At 42.4% G+C, this 16,294-nt stretch overlaps 1 protein-coding gene across 4 annotated transcripts in view; it reads right to left on the bottom strand.

The window, feature by feature from the left end:
• Positions 1-16,294, bottom strand: part of NR5A1 (nuclear receptor subfamily 5 group A member 1) — a 225,252-nt gene that overhangs the window by 120,798 nt on the left and 88,160 nt on the right. For 3 of the 4 annotated variants that reach the window (XM_033961132.1, XM_033961134.1, XM_033961131.1), the window contains exon 4: positions 11,213-11,853. In XM_033961132.1, coding sequence (XP_033817023.1) covers positions 11,213-11,853 — 641 coding nt within the window. Of the gene's footprint in view, positions 1-2,388; positions 2,502-9,973; positions 10,138-11,212; positions 11,854-16,294 lie in introns of those variants that run through there. The other variant, XM_033961133.1, reaches the window with a different exon arrangement.

Below are 16,294 nucleotides of genomic sequence, written 5' to 3'. Positions count from 1 at the left end.
TAAATAATTAAAATTGAGATTAGGAAGGAGGTTTGGAGTAAATGATTATACCACATGCATTCAGGATGAAGACTTGCTTTTGTTTTACTATTTTTGCTTCGCACACTCTAAGTCAGTGGTCTCAAACTTGCGGCCCGGGGGCCACATGCGGCCCGCCAGGTACTATTTTGAGGCCCTCGGTATGTTTATCATAATCATAAAGGTAAAATAAAAGTTTCTTGATCATATGTCTCTTTAGCTATAAATTACAATATTATTATTATTAAGACTTAGCCAAAAAGAAAGATTTATAAACTATAAAGAGTTTTACCTCATGCAAAATTGTCATTTCTTTAATAAGACATTAACTATTTTTTTTTCTGAGGCCCTCCAAGAACCTACAAATCCAAAATGTGGCCCTGCAAAGGGTCTGAGTTTGAGACCACTGCTCTAAGTGGAGAAGGATACCATACAGACGGCTGGACCTCTGAGGAAGGAGTGTCAGGTCCCTTGGTTTGTTATAAGGTGGTATTTTCAACTGCATAAAATATTTGGCATAATAAACATTGCCTGCATCTGGTACATAGGAGTCTGCAGTTTGTTTTTTGTTTTTGCTTTGGCTTCTTAACAAGCAATGATTGTGCTAATTAAAATTACAAGTTACACATGTAAATTTAGGCATAGGATCTACACCTAAATTTTATGCACAAGTCAAAAAAGGGTGTGTGGAAATGAGCAGATCATAGGCAGACTGGGGCATTACTTTCAGTTATGCCTGTAATTATAGAATATGGGCATTCCTGCCTAAATGTAGGTGCAGACATTTGCAGTATGTTTTCCTTAGTGCAAATGGACGCAACCAAATTTAGCCACAGTTCCTGGGCATAAGTGCACTTCTATAAACTGCACCTAGCTTTAAGCATGGCTTATAGAATAGTGCTTTTTTCAGCACCAATTTGGGCGCCACATATAGATTTTTGCAGTTTTCACACAGAAATACCAGCATTTACATGCATACTGCACATCATATATATGTATAAAAATTGATTTCAGTGTGTCATGATTCGCTATCCTGCCAAAAACTTCCAACCATCCACTGCCTCAGATACAAACAGACTGTGAGCCTTCTGAGGACAGAGAAATACCTAGTGCACCTGAATGTACCTCTTTTTCAACAGATGGTACCCTCGTAGGAAGGCAATCACTAATTAGCATAACATTTGCTCACATAGACTTCTCTGGTGTTACACTTTTAATATCAGAATGTCGCCAAAAGTTTTTTTATTAGCAACTCGAGTTAAAAGACATATAGATACTATCCAGTGGTACAGCCATACAGCCAATTCTGAGCGTGCCTGAGTCCAAAGTGAGTAAGCCTGAGCCCAAAGTGAGCTGCCATCTCTCCTTCTTTCCTATCCCAACCCCAGCTTATGCAGTAGCCCCTCTCTTTCCCTCCCTTCCCCTCAGCCCATGGAGCAGACTCTCCCTCCCTTCCCACCCCACCCCCCTAACCTATGTACCTTTTCTTCAGATCACTGGCAGTAGTTCCAGCACACTGCCCATGGCTTCCCTTTGACACATAATGAAAACATGTTAGAGGGAAGGCTTCCAGGTCAGCCGGTGGCAGCACGTAGAAACCGCTGCCAGTGGCCTGTGATTGCTGGGTTGATGGGCCGGAGTCCAAACTTTGCAGGCAAGGCCCGTCTAGGTCCGCCCATGGCTATGCTCCTGAAACTACCATTCTAGCGCCTTCTCTGTTGTATGAGGTCTGTGGTAGAACCCTTCTTAAATGTTTGCTCTCTGACTTCTGCATTTTAACTTCCTGGGTAACTAACCTAGTCTCTTGTAATGTAATCCGACCTTAAACTGAATAGGTAAAGGCAGAATAGAAAACGTGATTAACATAACATTTCAAAGAGAAGAGGTTGGATAGGACTTGGATCAGTCTGGAATCTACACTATATTCCCCATTTACCAAAGGGAATACAAAATATCCATGCCAGCTTCTACATCTTCTCAAAAGCACATATAGGTTATAAAATAATTATCATTGATCCAAGCTTGGGGAAGGGACGGTTAGTTGAGCGTCCTGGCATAGACGTTCGACTGAGCACTGGCTTATTTGTTTATGAGAACAATTTTTCTTGCATTGCAATGCCAAAAAGAAGAGGCCGAAGCGCCGCTGCAGCCTCGCAGTGTCCCGGCCCAGCAAAATTCGGCAACATCGACAAACTTCTTCGTCGGATGCAGGAAGTGTCGGTGGAAGCGTCGGTATCCCCATTGGAAACACTCGGCAGCGAGTCAGAGATGGTTTCCCTGGGATTGGAGATCTCGCTGAGCCCTGACGCTAGAGCACCTCCCCCTCTTCCTCAGACTGCCAGCTCCCCGCGGGTGGAGGAGCAATCGGAAGGCGGTGAGCTCTTCTCCCGGGAGGCTTTGGACATCAGAGGAGGGAGTTTGGAGCTGGATTCCCGTTTGGAGAGTCCTGTGGAGCCTGAGGTTTCCAACAATAAGAGGGCGTGCTGCGAACAGGAGAGTCGCCAACAGGAGGAGAGGTCAGTTGAACTGAGTGTAAAAACTGAGCCTGAAAAACTTTCTATAATAGAGAAGCCCCGAGAAGTAACCCTATCTGCTATTTGGGATCTAGTGGCGGATCTGGCTAAATCTATTAAGCCACAATTGTGTCAAGTGGAACAAAAATTAAATACTCATGAAACATATATTAAAAATCTTCAAATTGATGTGCAAGACCTTAAAAATTCAAATGTTGCCTCTAAATAGATTACAGAAACATTAATGAGAGATAATATAAATCTGAGAAGGGAATTAGAGGCATTAGACAATATTTCTCGTAACAATAATCTCAGATTAATTAACTTTCCTAGAGTTGCATCAATACCTCCGAGAGATATGTTAAAACGTTATATGATGGAAATATTTGAAATTTCAGAAGAATTGTTGCCACCGTTTACCCAGGTTTATTATCTACCTATACAAAAAGAAGAAGGACAACACCAAAAACCACAAAAATTACAAGATGACCAACATGGTCGCCGTACCTTAAGAAGGTAAGATACTCGAGAGGGTTCAGAGGAGAGCGACACGTCTGATAAAAGGGATGGAAAACCTTTCATACGCTGAGAGATTGGAAAAACTGGGACTTTTTTCCCTGGAGAAGAGAAGACTTAGAGGAGATATGATAGAGACTTACAAGATCATGAAGGGCATAGAGAGAGTACAGAGGGACAGATTCTTCACACTTTCAGAAAATAAAAGAACAAGAGGGCATTCAGAAAAGTTGAAAGGGGACAGATTCAGAACGAATGCTAGGAAGTTCTTCTTTACCCAGCGTGTGGTGGACACCTGGAATGCGCTTCCAGAGGGCGTGATAGGGCAGAGTACGGTACTGGGGTTCAAGAGGGAATTGGACAACTTTCTGCTGGAAAAGGGAATAGAGGGGTATAGATAGAGGATTACTGCACAGGTCCTGGACCTGTTGGGCCGCCGCATGAGCGGACTGCTGGGCACGATGGACCTCAGGTCTGACCCAGTAGAGGCATTTCTTATGTTCTTATGTTCTTAACAGCCACTAAACATTTTGATGATGTTGGAACATTCAGATAGGGAAATGGCGACACCAGCAACATTACTTCTTACAGTTGCCTTAGCACCAGATAAAAACTGGTTGCTGAGACTTTTCTTTAAAAATAAATTAAAAGAATTCTTGGGATATAGAATACAAATGTTTCCAGATCTGGCACGAGATACTCAAAAACGTCGCTGTGAATTTTTGATCTTAAAACCGGGAGTTATTGCTCTTGCAGCATCTTTTTTTCTGCGTCACCCATGTAAATGTGTGATATTGTATCAAAGGCAAAAATATGTTTTCTTTGATCCTACTCAACTGACAACCTTTTTGTCGGCTGCACGCCTGAAAGCAGGGACAACATGAATGCTTAGTGTTTAATTTGGACACTTTCTTCAGTTGATTGAATTCCTTGTTTTCCTTTCTATGATTTATTTTTTAGCATGCTCGCTGATCACACTTCTTGGATCTATGATTTGAGGACTTGAGCTGGAGTTAAGCTTTATTTTTCTTGATTGTGGTTATATATATAACTGGAAATGTCTTGTTCTTTAATTAGCTTCATCTTTCTGTACAAGTGGATACTTGATATGTTTATGGAAAATATGATAAATAAATAATAAATAAATTATCATTTTGGGCAGGGCTTTACATGAGAGATTAAGGAAATCTCTTCAGTATTAATTTCCACCTCCAAAATAAAGCCAGATTAAAATTCGGATTCATTGTATAATTGGTGGCACTTCCATGGACACATTTATAAAATAGGACAGCAATGTTTGGAATTTTCAAAATCACTACTTCCACATATAGTTGCAGACACCTCCAAGTCAGTCTTCGAGGTCCTCAACCCAATGTGGTTTACATGATTTTTCCATGATGATTATGTACGAGATCTATTTGCACATAATAGAAGCAGTGAATGCAAATAGATCTCATATATATTCATTATGAACATCCTGAAAACCAGGCTGGATTGTGGACCTCAAGGACTAGATTTGAGAACCTCTGGTTTTAACTGCTCATAGGACGGTAGGACAGGGAACAAAACACATGATGTTTCATAAACAAGAAACATTTAGGAAACATTATCAAGTTCACAACCAGAGCTAAACTGTGGGATTCAGCCCAAAGGATACTCATCCCACTAGTCCTGAGAAGGAACATTCATTCATCCCACGCCACAGGCTTACCAGGTGGAAACTCTCCTTTTTACTGTTATAGATATCTTAACTTTTAGCTGAATGACTAGTCAGTTAGGGAAAGAGAGAAAAGAACTCTTGTCTTCCAGCTTATTTTCTCTAACACTTAGGACTATGGGCACAAACATTCTCATTATGCCCTCACTAGAGGCAGTCTTGGTCATGCAGAAGCTCTAGGGCAATTCCGGTCCTCGAGAGCCGAAGCCAAGTCAGGTTTTCAGGACATCCACAATGAATATGTATGAGATGGATTTGCATGCACTTCCTCCTTGAGATGTAAATCTATCTCATGCATATTTATTGTGGATATCCTGAACACTTGACCTGGCTCTGGCTCTCGAGGACCGGAATTGCCTACCCCTGCTCTAGGGCAGTGTTTCTCAACTCGGTCCTGGAGTACCCCCTTGCCAGTCAGGTTTTCAGGATATCCACAATGAATATGCATGAAATAAATTTGCATATAATAATAATAACAGTTTATATATACCACAGGACCGTGAAGTTCTATGTGGTTTACAATGATTAAAAATGCTACAAATTGAGTAGAACTAACAAAGTTAAAAAATAGTGACTAACAGCTCTTGAGATCAGTTATTGTGGGAAAGATTGTACAAATCAGCTACCTAAGTACTTCAGGAACAGATATGTTTTTAAGTGTCTCCTAAACTCCCCATAAGTATTAGCAAGCATAAGTAGTTGTTCCAGATATTTACCCCATAATGCTGCCTGATATGAGAAAAGATGTTGATGATGTCTTTTAAATTTCCATCCTCTAACTGGTGGAGAAACAAAATTCAAGTATGAGTTTCTCTTATGTCTATTGGTTGAGCAAGAGAAAAGGTCAGCTATATATTTAGGGGCTAAACCAAATAGTACCTTAAAGCAAAACCATCCAAACTTAAACTTCACATGTGCCTCCATCGGCAACCAATGCAGGAGTCAGTAGGAAGGAGTTACATGGTCAAACTTCTTCAACCCAAAAATCAGCTTGACCGCCGCATTTTGCACCAGTTGTAATCACTGCATATTCTTCTGGGAAATGCCAGATAGGCGATATTACAGTAATCAAGTTGGCTCAGTATAAGGGATTGAACCAAAATTCTAAATGATAAAGCATCAAAATATGCTCTAATGGACCAAAGCTTCCAGAGAGTAAAAAAAAACCCTTTCTAACCAAAGAGTCTACCTGGTCTTTCATAGTTAGGCCCTGGTCCAGCATTACACCCAAAACCTTCATAGTATAATGGAGGCAGTGGATGCAAATCAAGTTTATGCATATTCAGTGTGGATATCCTGAAAACCTGACTGGCTAGGGGGTACTCCAGGACCAAGCTGAGAAACACTGCTCCTGGGTATTCATTGGTTAGTGCATGGAAAATGTATTTAATGCTTATTAACTGGCCTCTTGTTAATAAGCATTAAATTTAATTAAAATTTACTGGCAACACATATACTGTCAATTTGCGTACATTTTTAATGTGTTTCAGAGCATTTTAAATTTTATTAATCTGAATCTGAATGAACAAAAGAATCCCTAAAATTGGGAGAAGCATGAAAATTGTTCAAAAACTAACAAAATATTTTTTTTTCCATGAACACCCTTGCCATACTCCCATAGCAACTTCTTGGAGGCCTAGCAGTGCAAGGGGAGAAACGCTGACATGTCTCAGAATACAGTTTCAAAAGTAGAATTGTATTACTCTGCTGGTGTACTGTTAAGGGGAACAAGCTGAGCTAGGCCTGGTTTTGCCCCATTTAATGAATGAACCCCTAGCACACAATACAGTAAATCCATGAATGGCCTGTTCGTTCCCTTTTGGCTTAGAGCTATGCATTCACCTAGAACTATGCATTCTGTAATGTTGCATGCCCAAACTTTCAACAAGTGCATATGTTATAGAATAGTGCCTAAGTTAATTGTGGTGTTAACTGGTGCTAATTGACAGTAATTTGTAGGTACACGTGTAACAGCACTTAGAAGCTATTCTAGAAAACTAAGAGGTCAATATTCAGCCAGTAGTGCTTAATGTTTTGCTGATCATCGCCTTTGCCGTTATTTCCAGATATACAATGCCAAGCCCTGTCTAAGCTTCAGCACTGAATATCTGATTTTGAGGAGTTTGCTAGTGCATAGCCAGTTAAAAGCGATATTAAGCACTTTCCCAGCTATGAGTTACTCCATAAAGATTGCTCAGCCAGTATAGAAATAAGGGCAAAATATATCATATTCAAAAATAAACTTGATTCATGCATCAATTGGGTTGTCAAATATTTATCATGTAAGAGATTTCAATTCAGTCCCCAAAAATCTGTTTTCAAAAAATTATTTCCACAGGTGACCTTCCTGCATGGGTAGTTGATGGTCACTTGTGGAAATAATTTTTTGGAAACAGATTTTTTTTGGGGGGGACTGAATTGAAATCTCTTAAATAATAAATATTTGACATCACAATTGATGCATGATTCAAGTTTATTTTTTGAGTATGATGTATTTTGCCCTTATTTCTATACTGGTTGAGTGATTTTTGTGGGCCAGATTTTTTATTGAACCCATTCTTCTGTTCCTAGGACTGCAAACAGATAGCCTTTTAAGAGCTGAATACTGGCACTTCACCAAGTGCCAGTTCCACTCCTAAAGTGCCTCCAAATTAGCCAGTTTTCAGTTTGGGGCTAACTGGTTGTTTTCAGAGTGGAGAAGAAATGAGAGTGGAGGAGGCAGCCTGGTGGTTAGAGCTGCTGCCTCGGCACCCTGAGGTTCTGAGTTTGATCCCATCCTGCTGCTTGTGAGTTTGAGCAAGTCACTTAACCCTCCATTGCCCCCAGGTACCACAGTTAGATTGCGAACCTGTCAGGACAGATAGGGAAAATACTTATTACTATTCAATAAATGGTAAACCACTTTGGCTGAATCTCTTCATGAAAAGATAGTTAATAAATCTAAAATAATAAATAAATTTAGAGACACTAACCAGTTAAATGTCATCGAAAATTAGCAGTTAGCCCCAAACTGGCAATTTAACCAGAAAGGAGGCATTTTTAGCTGGTTAAATTTCTTTAAACATTGACCCTTTAATGCCTTAATATTATAGCACTCCACTACAAATGGGGTGTGCACATGGGTGCATCTTGCAGGTGTGTGTGTAAATTAGAGAATACTATCACTTACACACCCAATTGCCAACTTTAGGCGCAACCATTTGCATCAGGTTTTGATGTGGTCATACGTGCTTTAGGCGTGAGCATGCTAACTTACACTCTGTTCTGTAATGGCAAATTTGCGCGCATTCGCTGTTACGAAATTGGTGCTCAGCACTCATAGTTTTTGGTGCCTAATTTTTAACGCTCTTTCTTGAATCTACACCCTAATGTACAGTGGCATATTTTAGCGTTAGAGCAGCCATTCTCAACCCAGTCCTTGGAGCATACCTAGTCCCCGACAGGGTAGTGAGAGAGGGAGGCACCTGGGGCAGTGGCACCCAGTATCGCTGTGCTGTATGCTTCCCGTAATTCTTTCCCACTGTGTGCCCCCCCCCCAAAAAAAAAAAAATACTTCTTCAAAATCTTTGCTGGCAGCAAGGAGCTCCTAGATACTACTCACACCAGCCTCAGCTGTCCCTCTGATGTCACTTCCTTCTGATGCTCATACTCATGTGTCTAATAATAACCACTTAATAATATACTCTGTATCACACTGAGGCCTCAGATTCGGAGCATACGCGAAGTCCTATCACGGACTAGACGATCAGCGTATTCCAAGCTCCACACTCCAGTCATAGGCCTCCTAACTGCACTAGTTTATTAACTTCTATTATATCAAAACGTCTTTTTTCTTATACTTTTTTTCTTTATTTTCTTTACTTATTTTCAAAACAGCACTACTCTTATAATCTAAAAATTTTCTAAGTGCGTCCTAAAATGTTTATACTATATATATCTTCAAGTGAAATACAAAGCATCTGAATTTTTAATAGGCAGACAGATCACTTATCTTAATTGAAACTTGAATGTTAAAGCCTTAGCCTTCGTCTATCTGGGCCGATGCGGCCAGCGTTTCGTGGAAATCAATTACACGCCACTGCGTCAGGGCCACTAGCCACAGGCATTAAGGCATAGCGTGCTTTTAGACCTGCCAATTTTCTCAAGGAGAAAATTGGCAGGTCTAAAAGCACGCTATGCCTTAATGCCCAGATAGACGAAGGCTAAGGCTTTAACATTCAAGTTTCAATTAAGATAAGTGATCTGTCTGCCTGTTAAAAATTCAGATGCTTTGTATTTCACTTGAAGATATATATAGTATAAACATTTTAGGACGCACTTAGAAAATTTTTAGATTATAAGAGTAGTGCTGTTTTGAAAATAAGTAAAGAAAATAAAGAAAAAAAGTATAAGAAAAAAGACGTTTTGATATAATAGAAGTTAATAAACTAGTGCAGTTAGGAGGCCTATGACTGGAGTGTGGAGCTTGGAATACGCTGATCGTCTAGTCCGTGATAGGACTTCGCGTATGCTCCGAATCTGAGGCCTCAGTGTGATACAGAGTATATTATTAAGTGGTTATTATTAGACACATGAGTATGAGTTTTTGTTAAAAACCACTTGGGTTTGGTTATTTAGTTTGTATACTTCCTTCTGATGGCCAGGAAGTGCCATCAGAAGGAAAGTTGATGCCGACGCTAAGGATGGGCTATCATTTGCAATGGCACAGGAATTGCCAATAATATAATTGCATGTCATTAACAAGCAAAAATGAACAGAAAACACACATTGGGGCAGATAATCAGAGTGAAGCTCTCCTGCTCCCTTAAATCGCTTCTTGCCACCTAAGAGGAGATATTCAGCAGCACTTAACTAGTGACGCTTAATATCCCCTCAGACCACCCAACTAAAAAAGTTGGCAGATAGAGGGTGGTTCTGGGGGTGGCACTTGGGAGTAGCCCCGGGTTATACGGGTGCCAGCAGTTTTCAGTGCTGGCACCTGCTTAGCTGAGTGGTCTAATTTAGGACAAATCAAAAAGCTGTCCTAAATCAGGCCACATACCTATGCAGGTGCTGGCACTGAATATCAGGCTGGCACCCATATAACATTTTTTTTTAAAAAACAAACCCTGCTTATGTTTCCCTCGACCACTGCCCCCTTTGCCTGACCCCTCCCCCAGCTCACAACATCAACCCGTCCCAAAGTCCAGGTAGGAACCCCCGGGGCTACCTTTGTCCCTGGTGGTTTAGTAAGGGTCGGTGGGTGCAGGAGCGCAGCCTCCTTGCTCCAGCCTCTTTCAGCGGTTCTTCAAAATGGCTGCCATGAACTCTCATGGCAGCTCGCAGTGCTTCCTCTAGGAGTGGAGGGGCCTTCAGAGGGGTTGTTGTCACAGGCTGGGGAAAGAGCAAGGGGGGGCCATGGTCAGGAGGAGGGCATGATTGGGAAAGTTGTAAGGGTGGTTTTACAAAAATTTTTATTAAAAAAACAAATTATGTGGGCCCGGCCCCATATTCAGTCAGGTCTACATAAACTCTGGGCAGCCAGGTCACCCAGATTTATACAGTAATATTCAGGGTCTGTGCCCAGACATGACCGGGCACTAAATATCAGTGTATAATTTAGTCAGTAACGATCAGCATTTTAAAAAACGCTGACCATCGCTGGCTGAATATCAGGGGGATTATCTGTCTTTTTATTTGCCAATGAGTATACTCTTTTGAAAGAGAGTGCTTTCTTTTCCAAATAGCCCACCCTCTCAAACCATGCATGCATCAGGAAACGAGTATGCCCTTTTCACACATACTCCCCTCAAATCTGTAAACTGTGACTAAATTTGCATGCAAATTTGTGTGTATTCTAATTTGTGCAGGCAACTTAATTAATCCAATCAGCAGTGATTATTGGCACTAATTAAAATTTAAATGCACAACTTTCTAAGCGTATTCTAGGCATGCACATAAATTCTAGTGTGTGGATCTCGAAAGGAGGCATGGTTAGGGAAGGGGCATGGATGGATCATAGGCGCTCATAAAAGTTAGGCACACTGTTATGGAATACGCCCGATCCACACACAATTTACGCGCAGACATTTATGCCAGGTTTTAGTTGGCGTAAATGGATGTGCCTAAATATTAGCCATAGGGACAAGTGATACACATATTTTCTAAGCTACACCTAACTCTGGATGTGGTTTATAGAATAGCCCTAAGCGTGGATTTTTTGGGTGCCAATGTTTTAGACAACACAAATAGAATTTAGTCCACTGTCTGGAGAGAACATGTACGCAACAATTTTCTCCCATGATGACAAAATGATCAAAGGAAAATGAATACAATAAACATTACCAGAAACACACATGAATTGACATGAGATGAAAAATATCCAGCTGCTATCCCTAATTTCTAATCACATTTTTCTCTTTTTAGAAAAGTAACACTGAAAATAACAAAGCCTATACCCACCCCTTACCTCCAGTTCTTTGAAGAAAATGCAGCTTCTTGCCCATTCCACTATGGAGAAGAGCGTCTGATCCGCCATCTTGCACATAAGACCAAAGGTGTTTAGTTTCTCTGTCCGATTTTTACCCTGCTCCTGCTGTAAGCAAGTTATTATCCGTGCTTTCACCTGAGGTTCATCTGGTTCTAGCTGCAGTAGCTTGAGAATCACCTCTGGAATATCTGGCGGTGGACTGTTTGGATAGGCATCCGAGTATGCATAGCTGGGTATGGGCTCATGTGAATTTGTGTAATGATCAGGGTACTCAGATTTAATGGTGCGATTAGGAAAGGAGGAATAGTGGTAACCTGACAATGCCCCGTGGTTTGGCATGGTCATTCCCAGTGATGGTGCACCATATGGACTTCTGTCATAGTCTACAGGTGTCATGGTGGCAGGGTTTGGGGGCAAGTTCTTAGACACAGAATGGATGCCATGGATGTTGGAGGAGAGGGTGTAGTCAGTTTGCACAGGGGACACCATCTGAGGCACAGTCTCTAACTTAAAGCCATTGGCACGTATCAGGGCTTTCTTCTGTTGCTTTAAGGCACGATCGCGCTTGTACATGGGTCCAAATTTATTTCGTCCTCCTCTCATACGGTCTGCACGCACCGCTAGTTAAAAAAGAAAAATCAGTTCAAGAAGAAATCCTGGAGGGAGATGCTACAGTTAGTTTTAACATATAAACAAATTAATTAATACATGTAGACTGATTCCTGCATGCAATCTTACTTCTCTTTAGAAAAAAAAAAAAAAAAAGCAACTAAGCACTCTGGGCTAGATTCACTAAGCAAACCGATCGTGTACCGATCAGTTTGCGACCCCTTTGCAACACGATTGTACTCTGGCCCGATTCACTTACCTCTCTGCCGATCCAATTCCGATCCGCGCATGCAAATGAGGGGAATGGCTTGCAAAGTAGGCAGGAACCCGATTCACTAAAAAAATCTTGCAAACCGACTGGGCTGGCCGATCAACACAAGAAGCGACTGCTGGGGACCAGTCGCAAATGGCCTTTCCAACTCACCAGCTCCATTGCCACCCTGCTCTCTTGCACGCCCTGCTCTCTGTTGCCCCGACAATATTTATCTCTCTGCCCCGATCTCGTGCTCTGCCCCCAATCTCTCCTGCCTGCCATCCCGAATCGCTGCCCAGCTCTGCCCTGAATCTCTCCTGCCTGCCGCCCCAAATCGCCACCCTGCTCTGCCCCAAATCTCTCCTGCCTGCCGCCCTGAATGTCTCCTGCCCTTCCCTGCACTGCGAGCCCGTGGTTTTAACCTGCAGGTTTAAAGCGGGTTAAAACCACGGGCTCGCTAGGCTAGTAAAAGTAAAGTAAAAGTTTTTTTTTTAAAAGTCCCAGCTCAGACGGTCTACAGATGGTCTGCGCATGCGGCGGGATCACACACTAGCAATCCATGTAGTCAGAGGACGTTCCTCCGATCGCCCTCATTTACATTTTTTTGTTTTGGGAATTCGTCGGGCCTGCACGGATCGGCCATGGATCGAGAACGCAGTGGAGGTTAGTGAATCTAGCCCCCTGTCACAATTTATACTATCAAGTTCTACATTAATAATACAAAAATGTAGTTTCAAAATTTAGGAGCCCTTTTTCAAAGCTGTATTGGGCACTAACATGCGCCTAGCACAGCAAAAAGAATGGACTAATGTGGAATGTGTTATAGCATCACCCAGTAATTTTTGAATGTGCACACGCTAACCATATGCCAATTTTTATTTATTTTTTTTTTAGGGGGAATATCAGGATTGGAGAGTAGGCATTCCTGTATAAACCAGTTAATGCATCTACATTACTATACGATAACTGATTCGCGTTATGAATAATGTAGGAGGCCTTAGGGACAGATTCTATAAATAATACTTAACTCGGTAGGTGCCTAGGAAAACAACATCTACCACATGTCAACCATAGGCATCATTTATAGAATTGTGCCTAGCCGCGCCTATATTGGCTTTGAGGTGTGGCCTAGTAGTAGAGCTAATGCCTCAGGACCCTGCAGTTGTGGGATCAAATCCCAGTGCTTCTCCTTGTGACCCAGGACAAGTCACTTAATCTTCCATTACCCCAGGTACAAAATAAGTACCTGTATATATGTAACCACTTTGAATATTTAACCACAATACAGTGGTATACAAATCTCATTCCGTTCCCTTAGGCATCAGTACATTAAGCCAGTTTTTTCTTGGGCTAATATGCCACCACAAACTATGCCTACTTGCTAGTAGGTACATCAGTGTAGACAGCTACATCAAACTGATAGGCACCTACCAGCAAATTGGTTTTTAATGATGCTTTCAAATAGCACCAATTTTTAAAAAAATTAACACCCTCCCCCCCTTTTACTAACTACGGTAGAGGTTTCTACTGCAACCCGAAGCACCAAATGCTCCAATGCTCATAGAATTCTTTGAGTGTTAGAGCAGCGTTGGAGCATTTAGCGCCCCAGGCCTTGGTAGAAAACTCTACCGCAGCTTAGTAAAAAAAAGGCCTAAGTTACCTACCCTGATCTAGGTGCATAATTATAGGTGCCTTTCATAGAATCAAGGCCTTATTGCCTACAAAACAGGTGTCGGTAGGTGCTCCCACAGTAATTTTTAAAAACAGCTGCGTGCTAATGACCATATTAGCACATGGCCATTAAAGCAAAAAAAAATAGAAAATAAGGGTCTTTGTGGCCTCGGTAAAGATGGCTTTAGTGGGAAAGACCTGCGTAAGGGTACACTAAGGCCTATTTTTACTGCAGCTTAGTAAAAGGACCCCTTGCTTAGAAAAGAAAATGTGTGTTCAACCTAAAGATTCCCTACAGACAATTTTTTTCAAACATCAGGACTGCCCCTACCCCCAGGGCCGGCTTACAAAGAATCTGGCGGCTCTCCACTCTCTTACCTCCTCGACGCTGCTATTCTATTTTCTTCAGACTGCCAACAGCTCAGCAACCTGAGCCTGCTGCCATCAGTCTGCCCCGGAAGCCACCATTCTGCAGCAACTTCCTGTTCCCGCAGAGGTGGGACCTGCAGAGAAGTAGCTTCCAGGGCAGGCCAATGGCAGCAAACTCACTTTGCTGAGCTGCAGGTGGCCCGAGGAAAATAGAATTGCAGTGCCGAGGGAGAAAGCCACCAGATTCTTTGCAAGCCGGCCCTGCCACACCCGGACAGACTCCACAATTTTTTTAAAAACATGTCCAGACACACGGACAGTTCTCTACAAAGAGGACATGTCCAGGTTTTCCCGGATGTATGGTAACCCTAATTTCAGTCCTCTGTCTGTACTTGATCTTGGCTTTCTTTCTGTCCTCAGGTTCCTACTTTTAAGGATTCTCTTCCAGTCTTCCTCCATCATTTCTCTTTCTGCCATATATACAGTATTTGTCTTTTCATGGTTTCTCTCTACTTCTCTCAAATCACTTTCTTCTAGTCTTACTCCTTCCTCCTTTTCTCACCTTCATTTCTTTTTTTTTTAAATATCATGTTTATTAAGACAAGAAACTCTGGGACAGCCACCGCCGTCTACAATACAGAGGTAAGACTAGTACATAAGAAAACACATTAGAGATCATGTAGTGCCATACATCGTAACACTGTGCAGAGGCATAAGCACACAGGGTCAGGGGATTGCAAAGTAAGTTGATGTAACGCACTCCCGCTGAGAACTTAGAACTGGCTGTGAGAGAGAGCGGTACGCCACCCAGCGCCCCTCGCCTATATTTCCAATTAAGAGAAACCTCAACGTCTCGGATCCCCAAACGATCCATTGCATCCTGCTGATCAATCACACCCCAGACAAATCAGTCAAACCGTCAATCACTCCACATTCATCTCAACAGACTCACATACTCGCACTCACTATTCAAATACACACGGCAAGGGCATAGTGGTATACAAAATGCAAAAACGCAAATACTCATAAGCTCTGATACTCGAACCCGTGGCAGAACAAACAAATGGAACAAAATACAAGATAGAAAAGAAGCGTAAACATGAACATCCAGTGCATGAGCCAAACCTACAGAGTATCTAAGCAACCTGGGTTAAGGTCGTCCTCCAGAATGAGCAATAAAGTTTCCAGTGGGCCTGGGGTCGGGAGGCATAAGTGTCCAGTTCAAAGCTTGTCTGCAAGTGCATCCGGGACATCCACATATTATATGTCGGTACCTCCTCAGCTGTCCAATATTTCAGGATGAGTTGTTTGCCCACAAGGATCGCGTGCTGCAGGTACTTATGAGCAGGAAAGTCCAGGCCCTGCTGTTTGAGGTCAGTAACATCTCCTATCAGCAGTGCAATAGGGTTCCAAGGCACTGTGCACTTTAGGATGTGCGCCAAACAGAGCTTCACAGAGTCCCAGAAATGCAGTTTGGTACAAGTAAAGAACGAGTGGAGATAATCACCCCTATGAGAGTTACATTTAGAACAGATATCATCACGCCACAGTCCCATATGACAGCCCCGGGCTCTAGTGATATAAGACCGATGCAATATTTTATATTGTGTTTCCTGCAGGCCCGCGGCCTTCACATGCATGTAAAGTGTTTGAAAGAGGAGCCTGAGATCATGTATGGAAACAGACATCCCCAACTCAGTAGACCATTCTCCCCCCAGAATGTGGAGACATCCCTTCCCAAAGCTATCTCTCCCCACCTTGTACCAGGTAGATATTTTGTTAGAAGCAGTAGGGGTGGAAAGGAAAACCAGATCCAAAGGGCCATATCTCCAACGATCCCCATGAGCACGCTCTAAAGAGTGAAAATAGTGATGAATTTGTAAAAAAGTATACATGTGCATGGGTGGGATTCGCCAAGCCGTCCGCATTTGCGCAAAGGATGGGAACCCCCCCCCTCCCAGTTCCAAGACATCACCCACAGTCGTGTCACGTGCATTGCGGTCCCCCAGTCCCGCCAGGCCCCCCGTTCCAGGAGCAAAATCGGGGTTACGTAAAAGAGAAAGAAACGGGGACACTGTGGGCAACCGGTTCTGGAGAGTACGCCACCAGCGCCACGCCCGTTTGAAAGGAAGGAGGAAAGGCAAAATAGCGGGACGTGG

This window comes from Geotrypetes seraphini, chromosome 10 (genome assembly GCF_902459505.1).
Source record: "Geotrypetes seraphini chromosome 10, aGeoSer1.1, whole genome shotgun sequence".
NCBI classification, from domain to species: domain Eukaryota; kingdom Metazoa; phylum Chordata; class Amphibia; order Gymnophiona; family Dermophiidae; genus Geotrypetes; species Geotrypetes seraphini.
The sequence above is the reverse complement of the archived record's forward strand: the minus strand, read 5'-3'. Positions and strand labels throughout refer to the sequence as shown.